The sequence below is a fragment of the Polyergus mexicanus genome, unplaced genomic scaffold (genome assembly GCF_030449975.1).
Source record: "Polyergus mexicanus isolate NDT 795.1 unplaced genomic scaffold, iyPolMexi1.0 SCAF_6, whole genome shotgun sequence".
Classification (NCBI taxonomy): Eukaryota; Metazoa; Arthropoda; class Insecta; order Hymenoptera; family Formicidae; genus Polyergus; species Polyergus mexicanus.
Window position 1 is genome coordinate 11171275 of NW_027223326.1, and position 27091 is coordinate 11198365.

The 27091-nt window shown below is 37.0% G+C and overlaps 3 protein-coding genes across 7 annotated transcripts in view; 2 read left to right on the top strand and 1 right to left on the bottom strand.

Moving 5' to 3' along the window:
• Positions 1-6343, top strand: part of LOC138933834 (uncharacterized) — a 39456-nt gene extending 33113 nt beyond the window's left edge. For 3 of the 4 annotated variants that reach the window (XM_070296867.1, XM_070296866.1, XM_070296865.1), the window contains 2 exons: positions 764-2311; positions 3691-6343. In XM_070296867.1, coding sequence (XP_070152968.1) covers positions 873-2311; positions 3691-4024 — 1773 coding nt within the window. In that variant the 5' untranslated portion in view covers positions 764-872 and the 3' untranslated portion in view covers positions 4025-6343. The remainder of the gene's footprint in view (positions 1-763; positions 2312-3690) is intronic. The other variant, XM_070296868.1, reaches the window with a different exon arrangement.
• Positions 6344-9438: 3095 nt separating this feature from the next.
• Positions 9439-25377, top strand: Galene (potassium two pore domain channel subfamily K member galene). 2 transcript variants are annotated; one of them, XM_070297600.1, is made up of 12 exons: positions 9439-9667; positions 11382-11742; positions 12591-12710; positions 12855-12981; positions 20742-20868; positions 21048-21149; positions 21429-21551; positions 22161-22303; positions 22864-23007; positions 23210-23455; positions 23663-23938; positions 24299-25377. In XM_070297600.1, exons 2-12 carry the CDS (start codon positions 11545-11547, stop codon positions 24556-24558), a joined length of 1866 nt encoding a protein of 621 aa, XP_070153701.1. In that variant the 5' UTR covers positions 9439-9667; positions 11382-11544; the 3' UTR covers positions 24559-25377. The 2 variants fall into 2 exon arrangements, with proteins under 2 accessions (XP_070153701.1, XP_070153702.1); XM_070297601.1 differs by lacking the exon at positions 9439-9667 and having other exon boundaries at positions 11370-11742.
• On the bottom strand, positions 13249-15837 carry LOC138934155 (uncharacterized). The gene is made up of 5 exons (XM_070297602.1): positions 15638-15837; positions 15246-15425; positions 14450-14591; positions 14281-14370; positions 13249-13667 (listed from the first exon to the last, which is right to left on the bottom strand). Exons 1-5 carry the CDS (start codon positions 15832-15834, stop codon positions 13401-13403), a joined length of 876 nt encoding a protein of 291 aa, XP_070153703.1. The 5' UTR covers positions 15835-15837; the 3' UTR covers positions 13249-13400.
• Positions 25378-27091: the final 1714 nt, after the last annotated feature.

A 27091-nucleotide genomic window follows, 5' to 3' on the forward strand; every position in this document is an offset into this window, starting at 1 on the left:
GAGGTGATCAGGAAGGGAGGAGGTTAGATGGAGCGAGGTGCAAAAGATGAAAAACAGTTTGCCATCAGCATAACCGGTTCCACATATCTTCGAACTGGTATCGCTTTCTCTCTCTCTCTCTCTCTCTCTCTCTCTCTCTCTCTCTTTCTCTCTTTCTCTCGATGCTCGATCCGTCCCCAATGGAGTTTCGCCCGACAGGATCTCTCGCTTTTCTGATGATAGTCGGGTACTGGCTACCGGTGACGGGTGTCCTTATACAATTAAGGACGTTATCTCGTTTCCTGCCCCAAATTCCGTCGGCGATTCTATCGCGAATTATTTCGTCCCTAGATAAATTTGTAAACAAATCTCATCCGCTCATGATCCTCTGACATTGTAGTCAAAAAATCGTGACGATGATTCAATAAGAGTAAATACGAATTTCATACGGAGTTTTTTTATTGTCACTTTTAGTTAGAAGACTAATTGGTCTATATATACAACTAAAAAATCTATTAGAACTAATATAATATAATTTTTGAATTATTTGCAATTCTTTTTACGATGAAATATTACAGCACGTGAAATAGAAGCTTGCATTGAAGTTTCAAGCGGCGTTGAAATAACTCGCATTAAACCTTATCGATATCTACATGATAAAAGTGAAATATATATTTCACCAGTTCAAATAGATCAGATATCTCCTTATAAGATATCAACTATAAAAACTGCCGATAACAGTTAATTTTTTTATACTCTAATCGACGAAACCTCATTGTTGCAGACTCGGCCGTCAGCTCGAGGAGAACACGGTTAAACGAGGGGGAGGGGGGGACGGGGTTTCAACGATTCCACGTCATATAGGCAAGTAAGTTCCCAAGAGAATCAGCGGGATGACGACGATACAGAGCTGCGGGGGCAGCTCTTCAAGATGTGCGAGGCGCGCCTTCGTCCTTGTGTTCGCCTGGGGCCTGTTGATGATCGCGGCAGTGCAGTTCCGCCACTTAGAGAACAGGGCGCTACGTCAAGATGGCGGTGCCACGGCCGAGGAGAACGTCGGCGGTAACCTGGCAGAGGTCGACGGCACTGGCGGCGAACGTGGCGCGAGTGGAATCGCCTCGGCAAAACTAGGTTTGTCCCGATACCTCCTACAGAGATCATCGCTGGGCGGTGATCTCTCCAACGGTGCTTTGCTGACCACCCTAACGACTCTGAGAAACCGCCTGGAAATGTCAACGAAAAGTTCGCTTGAGCTGGAACCGTTGCTGGACAAACGACCTGTCAAGTCCGAGCACCAGCTGATCGAGGAGATCGTCGAGAAGATACCCAGCCTACCGCTGAGCGACTGGATCAGGAACAATAAACTGACGAAGCGGGCCAACGATAGCTGCGCGCGATATCCGCAGATCTACGATCTTGAGTTCAACAATTTCTATTGGCAAACGCTACGAACTAATAACGGCACGTTCCAATTCTTCGGCGCGTTCTATGATAATCGGCGATTGTCTAAGATTGGGCCAGCAGTGAGAATTGTTGGTATGATTGACCGTATCGAGCCGACTGTCAAGACGTACTGTCAGTTATGGTACGAAAACGAGAGCGAACCCAGGATCGTCGAGACTCTCGAATACAAGTATATTTGGTATCCCAAGTGGGGCAATTACAAGCAGGGTATTTATCAACCGTATGTGATAGCGTGCAGGGTGCCGCCGCAGGCCTCCGGCAGACCGCCGTCATCCGTCTCCGTAGTCGAGAAGCGTTGCGACACGGCCACCAATCATCTCCGGGTGATCTACAACAAGCCCGAACGCAAGAAGGACTTTGCCGTGTGCGTGAAGGGCCTGGACTTTTTGCACGAAGACTTATCGGTACGGCTAGTCGAGTGGATCGAACTCATCAGTCTGCTAGGCGCCGACAAGATCTACTTCTACGAGTTACAGGTGCACCCGAACGTGACCAAGGTGCTACAGCACTATCAGCAGCTCGGTATGGTACACGTAACCCCATTGACCCTGCCGGGTGGTCAGCCGAACGTGCCGGCCTTCCAGCACATGTACCTCACGAAAAAGACCAATCACAAGCGGCAGAACGAGTTGATACCGTACAACGATTGCCTCTACAAGCACATGTATGAGTACGAGTACATCGCGCTGCTGGACGTCGACGAGGTCATCATGCCCGTGAAGGACGCGACCTGGCAGGAACTGATGCGCCGGGTATTGCCCAAGGCCCTGCAGATACGGAACGAGACCCGCGCCTCGTACAACGTGAGGAACGTCTACTTCCTAGACGACCTACTGCACTCTCACGGTTACTTCAAGGACATACCCAAGTAAGTATAAGGTTTCTACTTTCACGCGCGGTTCCGCCGCCCGTGAAGGGAACGCGAAGGCGGATGGCTTGTAACGTCGGTTATCCGTGTCACGGTTCTTTTCTAAATTTACGCGATCGCGAAACAAAAATAGAAAAAGTTCACAATAAATAACAAATAAGAGTTTATTTCTCAAGAAGAAACGTGCAATAATTTTTATATAAATACATTTTATATTATTCGAAAAAAAGGGCACAAAATTAACCGCACACATAAACCTCTTGAGAATCGACATATTTCTATTTCTCTTTTTTAAAGTATATGTATATTTATTAATTATCTGACATAACTTACGTGAAGTCTGTCTTGTTTTTATTCATATCTCTTTTTGTTTTATTACGATGCGGTTAAAAAAAATTAAATTAAAATGTTCGATTTTGTGTTTTATATTAATATCGATACAATTTAATATTTTTTGTTTTAAGAAACATCGATTCCAAAAATTGATAAATATTATTGTTTGTTTTGCTTGTATTTGTTTTTTATAAATGCCTCACATAATTTAGTTTTAGAAGATGAAAACATATTTTTAAAAATATCTATTTCTATACGTAAATCAGAAAAAAATATTATTCTATTTTAAAGTCGATAAATTTTTATAATTCAATAATTTTTTGTGAAAGTATTCTCTTTTATATTTTTATTATATTTCCATAGTTTTTATGTGTGTATGTGTGAATATGTATCGGTTTTAGAAGAATCAATATCTCACACAGATCTCAATTTTCGCTTGATTAAAAAAAAAAAAAAAAAAAAACACGAAACAATATTATCAAAATTATAATATAATTTAGCAAGGATTAATTTTTAAGTACATATCTAATAACAAATATATTTAAAGTTTCAGCAAGAGACCTTCAAATAAAATAATACGTCGATTTTCGTACTATTTTCTTTTATATATTGCTCTTTTCACTCGTTTTTGCGGTTAATGCCGAATATTTATCTTTAAGAAGAAAATTATGCTTTTAAATTTTTGTATTGATATTAAAGTTGCTGAAACAATTAACTTTGGTAGTTAAAAATCGACTTGAAATTTATATAGGGAGTGTACTAAAAGTGAAATCTTTTTCTCTTTCTCTACGATTAATCTCGCTGTATATATTTCCTACTAATATTTTCTAAGAAACGTCGCAATAGTAAAAGAACTTTTCAACTTGAAACATTATTGCAGTCAGTTTCGCTACGAGAAAATTAGTTTCGCTATTCCAAATTCCATAATTGGATCTTATATGGAGTCAGATCGTTCTTTCTTTTTCATCGTTCTTTATTAGCCTTTTTCAAGAAATGTTGGAGTCCGCGAGAACCGCGTATCCCTGATACGAGAATCCTCCTCGTAGGTATATGCATATGCTGCAGCACGTGTACCGCTCGAAGAACTTCACCAAGCCGAACCAGTACATCAAGTGTTTCCATAATCCGGAAAGGGTGGTCACCTTGCATAATCACTTCCCGCTTGCGTGCCTGGGCGCCGGTTGCACCAGCTACCCCATCGAGACCGAGGACGCGCAGCTGCAGCACTATCGTGCTGATTGCGTGCGATCGTTGAAGAAGACCTGCGTGGAATATCGGGAGAATAGCGTGATAGATACGACGATATGGCGTTATAAGGACAAACTGATCGGCAGAGTCACCGACACGCTGAAGACACTCGGTTTCTTCGGTCCGAGATAGCGATCGGAGATCGATCTTTCCTTCCATTTTTTTCTTTCACTTTCCTGCGAAGCTTTGATCGGTCTCCGCGAAAGGGAGGTCTGGCCTCGTGCTGCACGGAACGAGGCGAAGAAATTAATCAGAGCTGGAGATAATTGTCAACGAAGCTTGATCGTGGAGATTTAATCGAGGAGATAATCGAGATCGGTGTAATCGTTAAAGTGGACGCGTTTCTAGTGACAGCGTGTAATATCGTGTCTTGATCGTTCATATATGTACGTGTGAGAAGGATCTCTTTTGATAGCGCCAAGAATGTGCGTATCTTATATCCGGAACGACAAGATACGCGAGCCTTATTAAAGATATAGAATATCCGGAGAACTCGTTATGTTGGCTGAAAAATAATACCGCCTTCTCATGAAAGATAAACGTAAGGTTCACGTCGAGATTGAATTCTTGCTACGGTTTTTTGTCGAAGTTGACGAATCTATCCGAAAACTGTCGAGGATGAATACGTATTCCGACAAATCCTAAGCGAGCGCAAAAAAACTATTATACTCGATTTTATGCACGAGTTTCATTAATACGGTAATTTTTGGATATCCCGTTAACCCAGCAAAGTTATTTCCAAATCGAATGTAATTCCGGCTCGATTTGTATCGAGCAAATTTTCGTTTTGTGCGACGAGCCGATTACGTTCGCGAGAAAATTGCATAGTATTCTTTTTCTTTTTTTCTGTAAATAATTTCTCCTAAATCTCCTTTCTATATATGCTCGATACATATAATACGAAGTCTACGATCGATAGCCATAGCGAACAGCTGTAACGGATCGGGGAACGTTTATATACAGTTGTACGTGTTTTTAGATTCTATGATAAAATCAAAGGACCTGGATTTTTAAAATTATACTCTCTTTAATAATGAATATAAAAAAGTACACTAAAGAAGTATGAGAAATATATAAAAAAAATACGTTTATATTATATATTACGTTACATCAAAATGTAAATGCAAGTATGTTAAAATATATCGGTTTGTTAATTCTCCTTTTATCATATTAATGCAAGTATAGTATGATAATGTATGTATAATTTTTTTTTTTTTTTTTTAACGTAACTATCCTTTTGCGGATGGTTGTTGAGAAATGTATTGTCATATCGTTCCGACGACTGAAACTCTGTGAGGTGTACCATAAACACTCGTATTAATTAAGGCTATTGTTAATAAGTCTTCCGCAGCCGCGAAGCGATCTATTTTTCGTAGACAGAAACCGGAAACTGTCTAAATTGTATTATTGTACGCGGGAAATTAAAAAAAAAAAAAAAAAAAGTTGTATGAGTGATAAGCTACATTAGGCGCAAAATAATAATACAATGGCCGCTGATTACATATATAATATTATATATGTAATTACAAAATTTCATTTTACGTATTTCAATATTTTTGAATATTTTGATATTTAGGTATTTGCATCATGATATTTGCTCTGATTGTTGGAACGTTAGAAATATTCGTAACTTGTGCAAGTTTTAACTAAATATTTCAAAAAAGGTTGTATATTGATTTTTATCGATTGCTTCGCGATTTTGGAAAATTTCTCTCTTTCCTTATGGTAAGCCTCGATCGCTTTCTGCGCGATGAGAATCGATCGCATTTTACGACTCGACGCGCAAGTATCGCTCGTAAAAGCAAGAAGGCGATTCACGTTGCACCATGAGACACGGATCGATATAAAGGGGACCATTGTAGATAAGAGTCAATAAGAATCGTAAAAGAGTTGGCATGAGACGCGATTACGCGTGAAAATAAAATTATAATATTGTACTCTTTCTGAAGCGAATGTGTACATCACCCTTTTCGAGCGTAAAGTAAATGAAAAGTGGTTAGTGCCTTTCAATTGACGTGTGTTATTATAATTTAATTATAAACATGAGTCTCGTATGCACTTTTTCGCTCCCGTAATATGAAGATTAAACATAATATTATCGTGTGATAATACATACAATCTTACATATACATATACAAGCGAACGCCTTTTCAGCGTTAATGTCGAATAGAAAAATGGTCGAGCGCGAGTGTAATATTAAAATGAAATTAAAGCTAATTAATTGACTTGTGTCAAAAAAGGAGAACTATTCTTCAAATTTTGAGAAAATCAGACTGAAATTTTAGCATGACCAATACGCGCTCTTTTACACGACGAAAATCTCTCACTTGCTGTAATAATTCTTTGTACATATGTCTCCGAAATATGAAAGATAATTTAAGAAGAATATAAACACGCATTTCTTGTATATCTCTAAACATCCTATAAATGATTATATATAGTAAGAAAATCTCTTTCGTATATTGTTACCTCTAAGCAACCCTCTAATCATCTGACCTAAGTCTTATTAAAAATTGAGAAACCATGGAGCAATTTCGATAGTCGTAGAAAGATAATATCCGATACCATTCTCTTATTTTTACTTTTTACTGTCGGATGGAAAAAGCAATGCCGAAGACCACAATATTGCAAGAATGAACAATGTCCGAGTCAATATAGAGAATTGTAAAAGAAATCTTTGCTCAAAATTGAAAAAGAAATTCATAATTTTTCAGACACCGCGTGTAGATTGGTCCTGTGTGGAATTTGTATCGTGACGTCAATAATGTATATAGTTTTAGAACGTGATCGCGACACCATCGGCATTAGTGTCATTCTGGGACGCCTGTTGACTTATCGGGTGCGTGTTCGAATTGTCGGGTGTTATCAATGTGTGACGAGTCGACACGACGCTCGACATGTGTCGAGATAATCGATGGCGATTGCAATATGAGCGCCTGTCAACCGGACGGTGTATCTCTCTCGATGACGTCGATGGCATCGAGAAAGAGAGAGACCTGAAAACATGCACTCTATTTTGACAGTTTCACATTGATCAATGGATCGTTTACTGTTTACTTTATTCGCTTAAAAATTTTCAGGAACATTTCGACAATTCTCGGCGCACAGCGTTATAATTCTGCAAGAATAAGATCTAGCTTACGTAAGTCAACTTTTGAGATAAAAAGCAATTGATCAGCAGCATCTTGAGCATAAATTAAAAGAATATTATAAGTTATGAAACGATATATGATTTTTTAGATTAATTCTAATTCCAGTCGCATTCATTGTTCATTCATTGTTTATTCTTTCATAATTTTTTTTTATTTCTATATATTTGTTAAATTAAGAAAATGTTTTTAAAAAGCTATTTCTTTTAATGAGAATAATATCATTATCTTTATAAATTTTCATTCGTATTTCGCACTCGTTACAAAGCGATCAATCTGCTGAGTGCCAATTGAGATCGCTTTGCCGACTGATAATACTGCAGTAGTTAATCTCCTTTTCTCCAATAAAATTGTAGACACCGATAAATCAGGTGGCGGGAGATAATCAATCGGCGAGTAACCTTTTCGGAAAGTTATCGCCGGTCGATCTGTCGTTATTTTTCTATCACGAACAGGAAATTAAATTTAACGCAAAATTTTCACACATTACAAATCAAATCCTAATATTTCCTTGTTTCGAAAAAGCATCACAAAAATATTCGTGAGAACTTTGATTATTTTCGCGATTTTTCCGCGATTATCTTCAATTTTTCTCCGATAATTCACGCGAAACGATTACGCAAATCTCATCGATATATCGTATGCGCTTCTCTTTGTAAATATAACCGCTACTAAAAATAAAAGCCGTCCTCCCGTTATACCGGTTTCGCGTTCGCGACATGTCGTTCCGTCCATGTCGCCACGGGCGAATTTACATGATCGATTATCTCATGTTTATTCATGCTAACCTCCGTAACGGTCCAATTAATACACGCCTCAGCACGATAATTACTGGACGTGTACTCGCGCCGGTGCCATCGGCGATCGGTGCCTTTATGCGAACAATATCGCATTATTCGTCACCATCGAGATTCTCATTGAGGCATCGTATTTTTACCCCCGTTTCTTGCGAACAAAATTATGTCGAGATGGATAAAAAAGAAATTTAATTTTTAAAAATTTGTTGCCAAAGATATTTAAATATAATTTCCAAAAAAATCTTATTAAAATCAATATAATTTTTTATATTAGAGAATGTCTACTTAATTTCATTAAATATTAATATATTTTAGATATTATATATATATATATATATTTTTTTTTATATATTTAATATATTTTAAAAACAATTTACATATATATTTAAATAGATAAAAGATTATACTTGCATGTATTAAAAATGAGAGAAACTAATATAAAATGTTGAAGAAAGTCTAGAATATTATCAAAAATTTCTCTCATTTTATATAATTCTTCCAATTTTATTATATTAAAATATTAGATCTCTCTAATAATAAAATTTAAAAAAAAGTTATTTTGCTAATATAGCATTTTTTCTTAATACGCTTTAAAATTTTGCATTTGTTCTGATTTGTCTCCCCAATTACATTTATAATAATAAAACTGATAAGCAAACAAATACGCTTTTATGAAAATTTATTAATATTATGGAAATTTATTTAATAAAACATCGCACAATTATATTACACATAATATCTGCAAAAATATATTTTTGAGAAATTAGGAGTATATTCACGAGAGTTGAATTAAATTGATAATAAATTCTTAATTTCGCTGAAAAGAGAATTTATCCTAAGAGAAGTATATTATATATGATAAGTTCTTGAAAGTACTAATAGTCTTGCTTCCTTCCCAGTGGCTTTTCTTCGCAAAATTAATTCATATATAGCGCACCGATGCAATGTAATCCCGTTTGTGCGTAGGGTCGTAAGTTTTGAAAATAGTCCGTCGCATCTTGTTACTCGTTACTTATTCACTACCGAGTAAAACCCATTGCATACAAATTTACGTTTAAGTACGTAAGCGCATCGTAAATAACGTGTACGGGTATCTCAACGAACGAAAGAAGCGCATGAGGCGAAAAACGTACCAATTATGTACGTATAACAATGATCAAACAATGTACGTATAACTCTATTCCAGCTTCGAGAAAAAAAAAAATCAACTCTGAATTCCAAAGATCTTAATAATCTCAACAGAAAAGGAAAAGAAAACCGAAAAGAGGATGACTCTTATCCGTGGCCCTTCGTAATATTCGGGTCTTTCGTATGAAATAAAATTAGAAGAGAAACTAAAGTGCTGTAAAATTGACTTACTTACTGTTCAACTCTTGAATCTCTTCGCACGATAATCTTAAATAAAGGTATGGACGCCGGGAGCACAAATCTCTACGGAGAATATCTCTTGCCTCTCCTACTCTCTCTCTCTCTCTCTCTCTCTCTCTCTCTCTTCATCCTCCCTTCCCATTTTCCGAACGAAATTTCGACGCTGGGATAAATTTGGAACAACCCGTCTTGCGGATGTAATGCGTTTCTGTCTTAGTTTCGCGTCGAGGAACATGCGAGAATCACGCCTGTGTCGTTACGAGTTTCCGAAGTCGCATGCGGGTGTTCGCGAAATTTACGCGGTGTTAGAAGGTTCCTCGGGATCGTCCGAGGATCCGAACGACGTTTAGGAAGCGATCGAGAGAGAAGTAGATCTCTCTCGACCTTACGTTGGTTGAGATTAAATCGCACGGCTAGCTTTATAAACACATGTGCCACTTTAAATAACCGTTCGCGTTTGTGTGAGCGTTTGGTATTTTTCTAATTAATATATAGGACAATTGTATTAATGTGAGCTTTCGATTCCTAAGTATTTTATTCTCATGTTTCGGGATGGATATTTCTCTAACAAGCGTATCGAGTTTCGATAATTAAAATAATTGCGAGCATTAAAATCGGGACAGATATGTGTGAGAAAATTGTATTTTATTTTGAATTAATTAATCTTTTAATAATAGAAAATTGAATATAAAATTTATATTGGTATAAAATAAATTAATTTAAAGAAGCAAGCTTTTCAATACGAGATGTTCGATTACTTTTGAAAAATTCTCATTCGCCAATCACATGTGTGATAAGCCAAAAATTTTCACATATTTTTAAAGGAAAACAAATCCTTTTTCTCGATATGATATATTGTAAATATTTCCTTTTACATAAACACGCTGTTATAAATATCATGTAATATTGTAGAAAAAAATCTCTCATGAATGAATGAATTTCATTCGTCTCGTATCTTCGATTGAACGATTAATCGCGATCGTGATTTGTGCGTAATGAATTTGCCAATAAAGCGAGCAAGGATTAACGATAACAATGATAACGCACATCATTCGATATATACGGTGCGACACAAAGAGGAATTCAATATCGATCGTTTCACGCCCGTCGATGAGACCAAAGGAAATGGGACAGACATCGAAGAAAGCGCATCGCATGAAATCGAATTCGTTTACGAGAACGGAGACGAGCGACTCGAATGAATACGAAAACAGATTGCTCGATCAGCGTCACTCGTGATTTCCGGCGACAAAAGATCGCGTCTTGTCAACAAAAAACGATTTATCTGTGTAAAACGCTTTGTTTAGAAAATTGCAACGATAATACCAAATATAATTTTTTTATTAACGATATACAGATCCGTCGATGCTTTTCGTAACAATATGATTAATATGAGTCATCTCATAATATAATTTTTTGATATACTCTTCCTTCATTGTCGATTTTTAATAAAACATTTTCCGTGAAAATTTTAATCCTCTCGATATACAATGCAAAAACTCAATATTTTCTAATAACTTGTATATTTTGTGTCTCAAAATTTCACTGAACGCGATATTGTACTTGTGTAAAATCGCTGTAATGGCGATTATGTAAAAGCGGGACATGAAAAAATGTCAATTTTTTTCGAACAAATTCAATTTCTATTCCCCTCGATACATAAAATATGTTAGCTAAAAAAAAATCTGTCTCACAGAAGCTTCGATATTGCATATTAACTAGAAAAAATATAGGTACGTGACGAAAGTAATATTTTTTCATTTAATTGTTTGTAACGTATCAACCGATATCGCAGTTGTAACACGTGCGCGGTTATTTATTTACGATATGGCTGTTTGATATTATATTCGCGATCTAGGAATTTCAGCGAGTGCTGGAAAAATTATTTAACATACTTCTCAATATTTTATAGAAATAGAATTCTGTTTACCAGAGAAGGAAAGAGGGAAAAAAGAAGAGAGAGAGCCAGGGAATTCCAACAAATCTATAGAAATTTTTATTTCCTCAGATTTATAAATATTTTTCCCACGATTGTTTTCATATAAATTTTAGATCAGTCTATTCCAAATTCGTTGATGATATAAATTTTTTCAAAAATTTCCGATTCTCTTCGTTATAAAAAAAAATAAAAAAATAAAAAAAAAATTATATTATTTGAAAAAAGTCTTTAATCAGAATATATACGGTGGATCTGACAAACCTAATATATCCTTCGTGCGGGATCAAAAGAAATCTAATTATCGAGCAATCGAAGCTACAACCAACGAAGGCGCTCGCTATGTAAATGGGGAATCTAATGAGAGAATACCCGCGATATTCTAAAGGGAGAGAGTAGAAAATGCCGCATGCGCGAACGGAAGTGTTTGACCCGATGACGGAGATGGAAAGACCGTCGCGGTGCATCAGATTTCTGCGCTTGTTGTGGAAATTCAGCAGATGCGTCTTCTCTCACGTGACGCTCATCTCCTTGGTAGTTGCTTATTGTATGATCGGCGCGTACGCTTTCGAGGCACTGGAAGCGAATCACGAAAAGGAGGTAAATTACGAGACGTCATTAGCGAATTTGTGAGATATTTCCTTTCAGTATATATTCGATCTAATCTCTCGAGAGAGATACGCAATAGAAATTGACACATTGACTAGTCATTTATTAAATTCGGATTTTTCTCGTAAATCAAAATGATTAGAGCTATATATATCTCAGCATTGAGTATATCTGTGATAATTTCTTAAAGATGTTCTTCTGTTGCGAAAAAAAATTCCCGAGTAATTTCTAATAACAAGTAAAATATTTTTTTTTTTTTTTTTAATTATAAAAATTTATTTTTAAATCATAATTTTTTTTTTTTTAAATCTGATGAATATACATATAATGATATTTTTTAAAAAATATCTCTGTTGTGAAATATAGATATTCTTATTTATTATAAATTTACTTTTAAATCCGTAATATATTTCAGAACGGGGGATAAATTTATCTACACATTTTAAAATTAATTACTTTATTGACGGTTTACACGTTATATTTTTGCAGAAATTTCTTATTTTCTCACATGTTAATTTCCATTATATTAATTTTTACCATTGTCTGGATTAGAGAGAGAGAGAGAGTAATTCAGTGGACTGAATTGGAATATGATAAATGAATTTCACGTCACGTAATTCCGACGCAGATCGAGAGTAAGTTTGCCGGGACAGAAATTAATTCGACAACGGGGGAGTAAAAAGAGTACTAGAGACAAATAGTCTTCCTCGCATCGAATATTCCGCACTCGTATCGATGAATTATTGACTGGCGTCATCGTGCGCCGAGCGTCGCAACGCCAAGGGTAAAATGCACCCCCTCCACCCCCCCGTTCTTCACGAAGCGTTTGCTCTTTGCAGGTGAAGAAGAGCATCAAGAGCATACGTGAAAACGTTTCGGAAAAGCTATGGAAAATCACGAAGAATTTCGACGTGTTGATTCAGGACAATTGGACGAGGAAGGCGTTGGAGGAGCTCAAAGTAACGTTTCCCTCCCTCTTATCCCTCGTATAATGATTTAGATATCTATTTTTAGCTTCCGCGCGCAAAATATTATTTCTTGTATATCGAATGCGATTTATCAGAGGTTTTTTCTCCTCGCGAATAAAGCGCGTTTGTCCGTAGAACTTCGAGGAAAGCCTCCAGATGAAAATGAAGATGGAAGGATGGGACGGCAGCGAGGAAGAGGGTAATATACAGTGGACATTCGCCGGAGCTCTGTTCTATTCCATCATCGTAATCACGACAATCGGTGAGTCAATATCTAAAATCAGTCAATCACGATAGGATATAAAAAAATATTAGCGAACACACAAATATTAAAGTAATATATTTTTTTAAAAATCGAAAAACCCCTTGTGTTATTCACCCTGATATTACTATCGTCGATTAAAAAGAGAGTCATTTATTCTAAAATATTTCCAAAGAAATAACAATGCGCATTTTATTAATTCGAAAGCGACGCGCGTGTTTGCAATTAACAATAAATTATGCGAAGACAATTATATTCAAATTAATTATCGACGCGAAAGACTCGATTTGCATCTTTATTTAATTATACGATTGTTCGACGTAAAGGGAGGAAAACGTATATATCTGTCGCATCTTTGGCATCGCCATCGGGAGTGAAGAACGCGATCGATGAAACGATCGAGAATATTATTTATGCGATCACCGCTTCTTGATTTCCTCGTCCGTCTTTGGCTTCTCGCTTGCTTCCTGCGTCTGATTCTTGCCCAACGACCGTCCGTAGATCGCATAATCGTCAGGTTCCCCGTCGTACGGCTCGAACTCATTACGATGACCATAAGCGCCGCCGTAGGGTCCCGGATAATAGTCACCGGAAGACGGATGCTGGTAACCACCGCCGTACGGTCTGCGATTGCCGTAATAATTCGTCGGTGCGAAACCGTTCGGTCCGTACTTGTGCGGCGCACCCTGGGAATTAATTATTACTTAGCGGACAATTATGAGAAGAGAAAGAGAAGGAGGATTTCCTATCGCAGGAGAATTCCCGCAATTACACGCAAATAGAGTCCAATCCTCCATAAAGCGATAATAAATTGTACGAACAAATAGTTTTTGTGCGCTCGACTTCTTTCTTTTTTAATTTATTTAAGAATATCGATTAAAAGAGAAATGAAGTTGAAATATATATATATATATAAGGTGGGTCATTTAATTTTACGACCTAAATTTTCTTTGTTGCATTTATATATGTATGTATATATGTGTGTGTGTGTGTGTATATATATACGCGTTAAAAAATATTTAATCAAAGTTTCAGTTTCAGAAAAGAAAATATAATACATATAATATAGATTTCTCTGATATACATTTTTTTAATAATTTTACATTATCTCTATTTTTTTTTAAAAGAATTATATATATATTTTTTTTTTACAAAATTTGATTCTTTTTATCAATCGATAAAAGTATCAATATATATAAAAGTGTTATTAATTTTAGGTCATAAAATGTCCCATCTCGCATATATGCTAAATGTATCGGAGAAACGTAAATATTAAAATTGATTTAGATCTTCCTTTACGGGATAGTATGGATAATTTTGTCCTCCCAACAGTCCTGGGAATCTTTTGCTATTGAAGCAACAGTACTTTTTCTCCCTCGAGCAGTGGCCCTGAAACAAAGATAGCGGGCAAGATTTTGTCAAGTTCTACACTTTCTCTCTTTACCCGGGTCTGTTGGATCGAACTTACGAATTTCAAGCCGGGCGACGGGCAATTGAAGCTGTATCTGCACTTGCAGGTATCGAACTCGCGATAACGGGGATCATCTCTTATCCAGGGCGGCACCGAATCTAGGATACCATCGGGTCTGTGGGAATTATAACGCGGCGGTCTGAAATATCAACGATATTATAAATGTCCCCTGGTATTCTCTCACATGGGCAAATTAATGGCATTAATATTCGATGCGGGACATTTTTGGATGCGGGACCGATTTTTTTTTAATCGACACAAATGAAATTTAACGATTGAGGAAAGATTATTCACAGCTTTCGTGATAGATGAAGCGCGTGAAATTATCCACAATGCAGTTGATGAAAAATCCAACGCCGTTTTCCCTTTTGGAAATGAGCCGTCTCTCGTGAAATATCGTTACGGCCGGACTGCGCCTCGCACGCAATTAAATTCGCGGGATATCTATAAATTAAGCGCGATTCTCTTCGTCGTCCGTGGAAAAGAAGCGAGACACCTATATATTTTAATCGGATCATTGGAAATTTAATATAGAGGAAGCCGGAGGAGAGAGGGGAGAGGAGGGACGGTATACATCGGGGCGGAAAATTCCACTTTTCCGAGATTATTGAATCTGTTTGGAAAAGCGCAATTTAACATGGAATCTCTCGCGACTCGTGGATTTTTCAACGATCTCGGTATTTTCGAAAAGCCGATTAATCGAGCTAATTAATGATTGCGCAAAACAAACATGAAAAATATTCGAATAGCTAAAATGCTCGAAGAGCTGCAGAGAAATCACGGTAGCAAATACCTGCCAATTATTCCGGTTGGTCCACCGGGGCCCACGAGAACGCCGTTATTATCTTGGTATGCCGGTATGAGCGGTCCGCCATTGGGACCGTAAGGCCCCGGATTTTGTGGTCTAAAGCCTAAATTGACGCCATTGTTATTGAAACCTTCCAGATTTTCAGAAGGCTCGTACACTTGATACCTGAAAGTTATTCACGTAAGTAGCAAATATATATGTATATCGCCAAGTAACAATAATCGCCCATCATTTTCTCCTCTTGAATGTAATACGAAAATAATCATAAATATAAATATAATTACAACAAAACAAATTAAATGAAGAATGTAAAAATATTGTACGTGGACACGCGCGATTACATTAATTTCGGATAAATCGTAAAATCAATAGCGCACCTGGCCTCGGCGGCTCGGCTCGTCTTGTGTTTATCATCGCGCCAGGTCCAGGATTCGTCTTTCTCGGCGATCACCGTCGCGATGGAGACGAGGAGAATCAGAAGAAGAATTTGCATCCTTATTATGGGAAATGAATATAATAACGTACGATGCTCGCGTGTTACCCGAAAAGTAAGACGCGTACCTTCCGTACGCATAAGATTCGTAGCGGACTAAACGAGAGTGAAAGTGAGTCGCGCCTTTATATATGCATGGCCGTAGCAAGGTGAACGTACCTCTACACTTCGAGGTCTTTTCAAACGATAATCATCTGCGATCGATCTACGACGATGTTCCATCTTTGTTTTCACGTGAATCCGAAAAATCCGGCGTTGCACTAACTCGCTAATTAAAATTATCAATACGTATATTTAAATGTATTCTTTATAAAATTTTAAGTATGAAATTAAACAAAGTGTACAATATTAAAAATATTTAACAATTTCAAATATATAGAATAAACAAATAAAATTTCATCAAGTTATCGAAACTCGTCAAAGACGAAAAAGCTAGAAATTTAGAAGCGAGAGTGCGCGTTAATTCTCAGAATCATTTCCAGAATCCACGTGAGAGAGGCAACAGGAGAATCTGTTGCTGTTATAATTACGAAATAAATATTGGATAGTGTTTACCTCCTTTACATTGCGTTCAAAGAGATTACATTGCGATTTACAAACACGTAACGTTATTATGCAGTATATGCGTAATAGGCGCGTGTGTGGGTGGATGCGGTCGGATATTTTGAGGCCGGTTCCGCTCCTTCGAGCGCGCCTGTCCTTCGACCTGGGAAAACCCGGTTCTTCGACGAGGTAGGGAAAGAAGCCGCCGCACACTCTTCGACCTCCTTCTCTTAAAGCAAAATCAAGACGTATGGCGTAACGTTAATTCCCGCGCTCGACATCGAAATTACCTTCCGTTGGGGATTTTCAGCCTTCATTCTTGAAAAATACATCCTCTTCATTAAGCTACATTTGCCTGCCAATCTTCTTAACGGCGAATCCGTGTCATATGTCATACGCACGTGCGGGGATCGCGTATGCGTCCGGAAGATATCGCGATCCGTTGCCTTAGAATCGCGAAACGTTATATTCTCTTGTAAAGAAAACGTATCTAATAGGACGATATTCTCGGTGGACTCTATTTTAATCGCCGTTTGATTTAAAATAGATCATGCATCGACGAATGATGAATGATAAATGAAGAAGGGATGCGAAGAAATTTCTCTGTGATAAACTCCCCTGAAAATATCATGACTCTCTGTCGGTTTAGCAAAGTGATGCAGATGCGCATCCGTCTGTATTTTTAATGAAGGAACAAACTCTTGTCAGGACACGAAAGCGCTTTTTGTATTTCGTTTTTGCTTTGAAATTTATTTCTTCGTGACATCTTTTCATTACGAGATTAAACGGAAGATCAAACGGAGGGTTTAAGCGCACGCAACGGAATTTTTTTCTAGTTCCTTTGACGAATAAAATAGCAACGGCATTCTCGCAATGCTTCGAATGCTTGCGCTAAAGCAATGAACTGTCGCAGGTATTTTGTGAGTTAAAATTGAATGCGTACTATCGCGAAATGATACTTTTGGCAATTTGACGAAAAATTTTCAATTTGATTAAATAGCCTCTCTTTCCGATCGCGCCGGAATAAATGTTAAATTTCTCGGTCGAAAGACGATCATTACTTGTTGCAATACACGTTATTACGACATATGTAGATATCCAATTACGATACTCTTAGACATTTAAATTGCAAAAATTGCGACGAACTTGCTTTGTAGACAGATTAAACTTAATGTTAAGAACGAAGAAATACAAGGACATTTAAAAAAGAAGAGAAAAATATATCGGTAATAAAAAATATATAGAATAAAGAAAAAAGAAAAAAGAAAAGTGAGACTGCCAAGAGCGATTTTTCAACCAACATTCGCTTTTCTTATCTTTCATCGACGTTGTCTTAAAGTGAACGCGAAGAAAATCGAATCAAACATCGTATAATCTTTTCGGCGCGAGTTGATGAAATCGGATCTTTCGCCACTTTGAAACTTGTCGCGGAGGTCCTCGAGAATTCATTTCGGCGAAAGAAGAAACTTGCCATCGTCGAACTTTTCAACTAATTTCCTGGCACGTGACCTTTTTCACGAGCAATTTCCCGCCGCAGTAAATACGATAAAAGAAGAGGGCGACGGACACTTTGTGACGTTCGTGACGTCGCGATTTTTGTTTCCGCTATTGTTCTATATATAATATCCTTGCTATTAAAAATGACGATAATCTAAGCGAGCAGACTTAATTATAATTGTCACATACACACACACACACACACACACACATTATATATTTTTACAAATATATATATCTTGTGACTATCTATTCGTGCATCGATCATATTTTATCTTCCAATGTTCTGTGATTTTATCTTTCATATTATTTTATTGAAAATTTAATAAATAACTATACGATGGATATATCTTTATTGCGTTACTTTTATCGAAAAAAGATAATAAAAATAATTTTTTATTATTATAATATCTATAATAATTATAATAATGATTTAGTAATTTAAAAAAAAAAATTAAAGACTGCGTCAAAGTCTTATGTTAGTTAAAATTTTAATAGTTCCTTCACGTCAGTATAGTATTCATCTTAACGAAGGAAATTTTTAATCTCACTTCGATATTAAATATCTCGATGATGAAGCCTGTAATGAAAATCTCGTTACGGCAAACTCTATATAAAATTAATAACAGGATAAAGTTTTATTGTAATAATTTATTTTCGAAGCATAATTTCTATTTAGTTTATTCGTGTTTTCAGATTTTCCGAACTAACAATTTCGCATAGAAATAATCATCGTCTTTCTCAGTTTTCACGAATTAAAATTTTATCCGTCATCAATCCTTTAATATCTTTAAATAATTCGATACTAAAACGTACCTAACTATAAAACGGCGACATGACTAACGTTGAAACAGGTAATTAATGTTATAAATGTTTTGATGCGTCTCAATCGATTTTTTTCCCAATCGCAAGGTCACTTCCGGCTTGTAATTGGGTAAAAAATTAGCTCCAGCAATTTTAGATATGGCTCGTCGAAGAAAGAAATCAAGATCGAAATTTCTCGCAGTCGACTCGGCTATAGCCGCGATCGTACGCGCTTATCCTTCGACGAAAATTCATTTCTTCGACAGGCGCTCGCGATTGCGACTCTCCCTTTTTCTCTCTCCCCCTATATTTTCTCCCTTTTCAAATAATTTCCTGCCATCGACTGCGCGACCTACTTCTCATCTCTCCCTCGTTTCTCTCTTTTTCTTCCCCTCTCAACTTCTGTTCCTCGTCAGAATAAAAGCGTTACACCATTCAGTGGATAGAAAGAGAGAGAAAGAAAAAAGAGAGAGAGAGAGAGAGAGAGAGAGAGAATGAAAAATAAAGGCGAGATCTTGCAACGCGAATGGATCGCGCTATGCCTTTTCGACATCTCGGGATCCTCGGAAAATTCATGTATGTATTCGCTATGAGGAAACGGGGTTTTTGCTTCGCACGTTCCCCCTTCTCCCTTGCTTCCGTTTCACCGTCCTGAACTACATACGGTTGCATAATGCATTGATGCTGCGCCGCGCCGGAAATTGATATCGTACGTGGGGGGGAGATCCTTCTTCTTCTGGCAGTTTTGGGAGAGGGGAGAGGAAACGTCTATCATAAACATCGGCGTCGCTTACACTGGCGCGAGAGAAAATCCCCGAGTAACGATATCTAAAATGCTTATCGTAATCGCGTATTCGTAGAAAGAAACACGCGCGCTGCTGCTTTCTCGCGAAATCCTTTATCGCGAAAAGTCACGATCGATCTCGCTAAAGGACGTTCCAAATTGCCGTCGTTTCGCCGTAATAAATGGCTTCTTTTCGGGGCGAATTTATGAAATTGGATCGTCGCTCTCACGTTTCCCGAATCCACCTCTCGAATACGCGGAAAAATCCGCCCTTTCGATGGAACGGAAAGGGACTTGTTACGGGCGCGCTTTGACTAGGTTTCTCGCGACACTCAACCTCCTCCAACGGGGGAACATTCGTGACATAAAAAAGGATCAAATTGAATTTATCCCGTTGCATTCTCGAAATGGCACGTTCTTAGAATATCCTGTAATGAGGAGGCTATACATATACGTAGATATAGCAAAGTTTCCTTCTTAAATTAAAAAAAAAAAAAATTTGACTGACCGCGAATAACAGCTTCGAAACTTACGCTAGACAAACCGTTCGAATAATTCGAGATACAAGAAAAAAAGCGGATAACAACACGATTCCTCTACCTTGAAAATAATTTATTAATATATTATAAATTATTTCTTCAATATATTCTATTATTTTACATATAAAAAGTCTTAATGTCTTAAATATAGAAAAAATGTGCAATATTATTCTACATTACTTTCCCCAATGGTTTAATACTAACAGTTTATTATTTTTTATATTTTTTTCACAAAAAAAATCCTCTCTTTTCCCTTTATTTAATATCATCCGAAATATTTTATATTTTTATATTATTATATTGGAAAGATCATGTGATTTTCTTTAAAAATTTATTGTTCTTGTATTAATCATGGAAGAAGTGGATTGCTTCTGATAATTTTTCGGAGCTACAAAAAAGAGAAGGATAATGACAAAGGACCGAGAATAACGTCGCTAAATAACGGAAATCTTATATAACGGCGGGATGGTCCCGCGTATTATGGAATAAGGAATCCTGGCGACCTTGACCCAGACTCGTAGACGAAATTACGTGGCTGCACGAGGTCTTAGAGATTCAAGGCCGTGGCAAGGCTAAAGATCTGAACGAGACTTCCACGATTTCTTCCAATTCGAGATTTTAGAGCGATTTATAGAATTTTGATAATTTAATTCAACTGCGAAGCGATTGTTGGGCGATATCGACCATTTTCGACGAAATTGCATTTTACTTGCCTTTATCGTGCGAATCTTTCGTTGCACGGTACAATAATTTTCTATTTTTTTTTTTTTTTTTTGACGAAAACGAGAAATTTCTCTCCATTTTCTCGTTCTCTATTACAGGATACGGTCACATTGCGCCAAAAACGAAAAATGGAAAAGTGGTGACTATTTTCTACGCCATTCTCGGCATTCCACTCATGTTGCTCTGCCTGTCGAATATCGGAGACGTGATGGCGTCCAGTTTTAGGTAATAACAGACAATATTTAATCACATCTAATACGGGTCGTGTATCTGAAAAATGGGAAACTTGCAAAAATTGCGTTTCGTCTATTATATCACATACGCATGGAACGCGTTTAGTAGTTTTTTATCCCTGCTGAAAAATAATTTTCTTTTATCTTTTACATTTGTACATATTTTTTTAGATTTTTATATTGGAAAGTGTGTTGCTACGTGTGCACAAAACCGCCGAAAAAACGACGAGGGCGTAACACCTTTGTCAGATCGTACTCCGTTCGTCAACCAGGGTAATATGATATAAATGAGATCTATATTACAGTGAAAAATATTAAAAGATTACATGGAAAAGAATATATGTATAAAAGTATTATATAAAAATGTTATATTGATATGTCAGATAAGATTGCTATGTCGATAATGTATTATAATTGTCATATGGAAACGTCTCCATTCCTTAAACACACGCATTTTTGGATTATTTAATCAAGAAAGTGAATTGAATGAGTCTTAGAAAATTTGAAGATCTATTGCGCGATTGTATACGGATGTTATATTTATTTTACAAGGCGATATGGATCGAGCAAAGGCCCGTTTCGCCGATCCATTAGAGTGAGTCAACGATCAGCTGATTCGGCCTTGGGGCTTTCCGAGAGTATGACGAAGTCCTCGTACTCTGACACCGATTGCAGGTAAGATTATTCTCGGATTTGTAATTCAATCTCTTGATTAGTCAAGAAATCAATCGAGAACCTTTATCGTCTAAGGAGAACTGAACTGAATATATGACAAGCGAACAGTATTTCCATAATTAATTGTTCCATTAAATTACGTGATTTTTATGTAACCAGAAATATAATTTATTATGGATAAAAGAAATATCTCTTGAAATTTTAATTTTTATATTTCCATCTTCTCTTTCTTTTTCTTTATATAATAAAAAAATTAATTTATATTTGCGTATAATATTAATTTCGATGAATTGTGATGAAGTTTTAATTGATAATAGAATTATTTAAAGAAATAATTGCTTTTTGAAAATTGAGGGAAAGAAAAGCGCGTGTAAAGATTTGTGAAAAAACTTATTTTTAATTGATTAATGATTCTATTTTATCGTTAATAATTTCCCTAATCATATTATGGCATACAATGCTATCTGATTATTTTTTATTTAATATAAAAAAAATAATCGTTTAGAGATAATAGGCTTATCAATTAAATAATAGACTTATAGATAAACTTATCAATATTATATAAAATATTAAATAATAAATGATCAGAGTATGTGAAACAAACTATAGATATATGCAACGACGATTCGAAGGAACCGAGTCGAAAGTGTCAAGCGCTTACGCACCTTCCACGAATCATCCGATGGAAACTAAGGCCGCGACTATGCCACGTTATTTGGATGTTCGGATGGCCAATCCAAAAAGTGTAAGAGGTACTCTTTTTAACGAATATATTTATTTTCTATTGTCAATTAATAACGTTGGCTCTAGATTAATCAAAAAAATTAACATATGAAAAGTTATGCACACTAGTATCGAAAGGTTTCATTTTATTTTTGTTATTTATCCGCGCAAACAGTTGTCATCTCTGAACCCACTTCGCGATCAGATAATTGTTGTCGGATGTCGAAAATACGTATAAAGCTAATAATAGATTGTACGAATAATTAATATATAAATTATTATTAATATATAATTATAATTATAAATATTGTATATATGTATTTATAATATATGTTAAAAATGCAGATTACCATTTATCTGTTAAAAAATTAATAAACGATACACACTGGATTGTCACGCGCGAAAGACAAAAACGCTGCCACATCGTCGCGTCGGCTCCCTCCCTCCTTTGCTTCCGTAAAATATTCGCTTGATATTAATTAATTAATTCAAGCGCGCATCGATCGCGCTGTATTGCGCTTGTTATCGACTGATCGATTAATTAAACTGTCGGTCGATTTGTTTGTTATACTTTTATTATCGCGTACAGCCAGTTCCAGGATAACGACGCAATCGTTGGACAGAAAATTGCTAATGAGTCCGAACGAGGCTGATCGCTCGCCGGTTTTGTGCAACAAATATGCGTTGGACGATCTGGAGGACGAGATGCTGAGATGGCAGTCTCAAACTAAAGGCAAGTATCAGCGAATTTTGCTATTCGATTTATACGAATGATTCTATTTTTGCATACCTTTTGCATATTTTTGTTTAGATAATTATCTAGGTATAAACATTTATTATTAGTTCAAGATCCAGATAATACGTCCGCTGCTGTTGTGTAGACAAACGCTTCTTAAAGCGCTCAAAGAAATTAAACAAAACCGACGTTATTACAGTCGAGAATTCGGAGAGGCCGCGAAGCAACGGAACGACCGAGGAGCCGGATAGCGCCGAAAAGCAAACTTCCTTCAATCCCAGATCCTTGCCGAGGAGATGCCTCTCCGTTGAAGGCGCTACGACGAATCACAGAACGAGTTTGACATCGGGGCTACGACCGCCTTCGGTCTATTTGGAAATGGAACATATGAGAAGATCGCAATCCGGCAAGAGTAGTAGACGCAGCAGAAGCAATTATTCCGTTGGTGAGTGACTCCGCTGATGAAAGCCTCGGTCGGCTGAATCGCGATATAAATTCAAACTCGTAATATCGTTGATGATTTTATAGCTATCGAGAATATCTCTCTAATATTTCCAAATCATTCGAAGCTCCTAGATTGCAATTAGATCAGATGGCAAATCGATCGATAATAATGCGCACTTTGCTGATCATAATAAACGATCATTCCCAGCGCGCTCTTTTAAGCGGGGACCACCGTCACCGAGGATTATGTCGCCGATGGGATTCGCCGTGCATCGACAGGTTTACGTTGATGATATCGATTTTGACTACGAGTACTATGTCGCGGATGATCAGGAGAGACAACCAACCAAGCCCGTGCCCATTTGGCTATGCGTCTTCCTAGTTGTCAGCTACATAATCGGCGGCGCTTATCTCTTCAGCAAGCGGGAAGACTGGTCGCTTCTCGATTCGGCTTACTTCTGCTTCATTACGTTGACTACCATCGGTTCGTTCTCTTCCCGTATCTTTCTTTCTCTTTAAATTCTAATGTTTCTCTTGCTCTTTAATTTTTAATTTATTCCTAGTAGCTGAAAGAGTTTGTATGATTCTATTAAAGTATCAATAAAATAATTATCTTTATATAATCATTATTCGTAAAATATCAGTGCTGTCTAAAATGATTGAATAAATCGCTCTTTATAAAGCGCTTCAAAAATAATATAATGCTTCTTGTGTAAAAAAGTTATATCTATAATATTTCTACCTCTCTCTCTCTTTTTCTCTTTCTATCTATATGATCTTGTGTTAATTACGGAGACCCCGTAAGAGACGCGTATGTAATATTTCCTATCTCTTCTCTTTTAAGGTTTCGGCGACTTTGTGCCGGCGTACAAGCTGGACGCGCAGCAGGGCATCGCCCTTTGTTCCCTCTACCTACTATTTGGAATTGCCTTGCTGGCGATGAGCTTTAATCTGGTGCAGGAGGAGGTCATCAACAACGTGAAGAGCGTCGCAAAGAGACTGGGTATCATCAAAGAGACCGACGATGAGGCGGAGGCCGAAGACTACGACGAATACGATGCAGAGTACGAGGATGAGGTCTATGAAAACGAGCCCAAGCTGTGACTCTCTTTCTCTCTTGCGATTTTCCAAGCTTACCAATACGACGAGATCGGGGACATGCGGCGTCATTCATCATCCCAATCATAGATCCGTCACGAGATCCGAAGGATCTTTCTCGATTCGCATCCAAAGTCGACATACAAATCAGTTCCACACGAGTAACATAAGTGTGGATCAAACTCCAGATTGAATAATCAATTTTTCTTCTTTTTGCACAAACTGTTTCAAGAAAAAGATCGCTACAAGCAAGTAAAATTGAATTATGAATACGTTGATTTAAATCTTGCCGCGTTATCAATTAAAATCAGTAAGATGAACGAACGAAAAATTAACGATTATTGAAATTAAAGTACGGAGAATATTTATTAAACGATCGTTGCAAAATTATTGAAAAACGATAAATGTTAACTTTATCATTGGAAATTCGGTGCATCAAATCCAATTTTTTGAAAGATCTCAATAATCTTTTCTTTTTTACAGGTGTGCAAACTGTGAATAATGTAAGAGAATTTTAATTACTTAGAATTATAAACAATTTCTGGCCTTTTCAGTTTTTACGTTATTAAAATATAGATATACTGTTAATTGTGCTAATGGAACAATAGCAGGGGAGAAACAGCGTCTTGTGAGCGTCACGAGGAAAACACCGTTGCATATATATATATATATACAAATCTGGGAATTAGTTTCTACAAAATGAATAGACGAACAATCGCGGAATGCAATTAAATTTGCATATATATTACAGTAGTAGCTTTAATATCTGATCGAATATTTGCATTTTGAATATTTTCCTTTTAAGTTTTGTTACTCTTCTTTGCAAAAACCTTACAATTATTATACTATTATACAAATATGATTGTAAGTATTTTATGTATATTTTTTAATATATTATATTATAATATTAATTATACATATATTTATTATATAATTTATTATAATATAAACATACACACATACATTTATTCTAGATATATATATTTATATAAATGTTTACGCGAAACCATCTTATCATATTCTCTAATCAACTTATCACATTTATCTCCATCAGTTCTAAATTAAAAAAAAAAAAAATTATGAAAACGTTTATTCATTTAACAAAAGCTTGCGAGAATTTAAGCTTACTTAAACATTTATTTAAATTTTATTCGGAAAAAGTAAGAGCGTGACACAAGAATATACCAGAGCGCGACATTTATTTACTTCTCAAAGGACGGTCACACGCGCGTGTAGAACTAAAAATCCGAAACGCTCGCGTTTCCAAGAGACATTTTCCGGCAGTCCCTTAAATTTTCTTCGAGCACACGCGTCGAGAGTACGCGATTATCTCCTGGCAGCAGAGCGGGCGACATTTTTGCGCGGCTTACTACTTTCCGCGCGCGGAAAAGATTGTCCTTACAATATTTTCCAGGACGCACTTGCCACATGCAAAATTCACACTCGCTATGCAAATCTCTTTCATCCCCTTTGCAATCCACGTATACATCTACACACAAACGTACACACCCACATAGACACCCACATACGTTCCCGCCGCTTCGCAGTCGCGTTTCGTCGTTTAAATCGCGAGGACGTTAATCGTCTCGACGGCGGCAACGGCGGTGGGCTTCAACGACTCGATAATCGCGCGATAAAGCTCACTCGAAGGAGAAATAATAGTCGCTAAGAACTTCCGCTCGCGTACATTACGAACGAACCGTTCCTGCGCGCGTGAGTAATCTGCATTTCATAAATTTTAACACGTCGCTCGATTTGACTCTCTTTGTCTTTCGCCCGACGTCGAAAATTATTCTCTCCGCAGGAAGTTAAATATTTTTGCGCAGAATATATAAGTCAGGCACCGATGAAAAAAATTATCGATTTATAGCAATTCTCCTTTCGCTTATCTCTTGAATATCGGTTTTTATTCAAATGGTTTTATTAAAAAAAATATCGAGTATAGAAGAGAAAGTTAGTCTTGAGTTTGTTAGAATCGCCTTTTATCATCTCGAATTTTGATATCGCGATTTCCCACGAACGGAGAATCGACTACGGTGGCGAGTTCGTCTACCGGGTGTCCGAATTGTATCGGAGAGATTCGACCAAGCGACTTGAACCCGGTTATTTTCGGCGATGCGTTATTTTAAGACGGTGCGCGTCGCGACTATGCGGGGTGTCGCGGAATCAGTTTACGAGGGGAGCCTCGTCGAGACGGGTCGTTTTCCGCACGCTTGGCGGTCAGGCCCGGAGTCCAAAACCGAGTCTCATCCCGGATCATTTTGCGGAAATTTATTCGGGGAACTTTAATCACGACGCGTATGTGTAAATGATGTAATGGGATCGTTACTCAGAAACGATCAACGCGCGCAAAGAAGCAAAAGAGGAGATCCTCGAGAATTTCGTAATCGCGGTGGAGTATACGATCGACGGATGGATGCTTTCGGAAAAATGATCTACAAGAGAAGAAACGAACGATGTTTTAAACTTATAGCGGTTCCTCGACACGTGGCGGTGGGTCTCTCGTAATCGGTCTGTCTGGTGCACCCCAGCCGCGTAA

What these genes read in the sequence shown, in the direction of transcription:
- Galene (XM_070297600.1), top strand. Translation starts at nt 11,545, where the DNA reads ATGCCGCATGCGCGAACGGAAGTGTTTGACCCGATGACGGAGATGGAA. An exon ending in TACTCTGACACCGATTGCAG is followed by an intron (nt 21,552 to 22,160) that starts GTAAGATTATTC and finishes AACAAACTATAG; the next exon opens with ATATATGCAACGACGATTCG. An exon ending in CATTACGTTGACTACCATCG is followed by an intron (nt 23,939 to 24,298) that starts GTTCGTTCTCTT and finishes TTCTCTTTTAAG; the next exon opens with GTTTCGGCGACTTTGTGCCG.
- LOC138934155 (XM_070297602.1), bottom strand. Translation starts at nt 15,834, where the DNA reads ATGCGTACGGAAGGTACGCGTCTTACTTTTCGGGTAACACGCGAGCAT. An exon ending in CCAACCGGAATAATTGGCAG is followed by an intron (nt 14,592 to 15,245) that starts GTATTTGCTACC and finishes TTGATATTTCAG; the next exon opens with ACCGCCGCGTTATAATTCCC. An exon ending in CGTCGCCCGGCTTGAAATTC is followed by an intron (nt 14,371 to 14,449) that starts GTAAGTTCGATC and finishes TCTTTGTTTCAG; the next exon opens with GGCCACTGCTCGAGGGAGAA.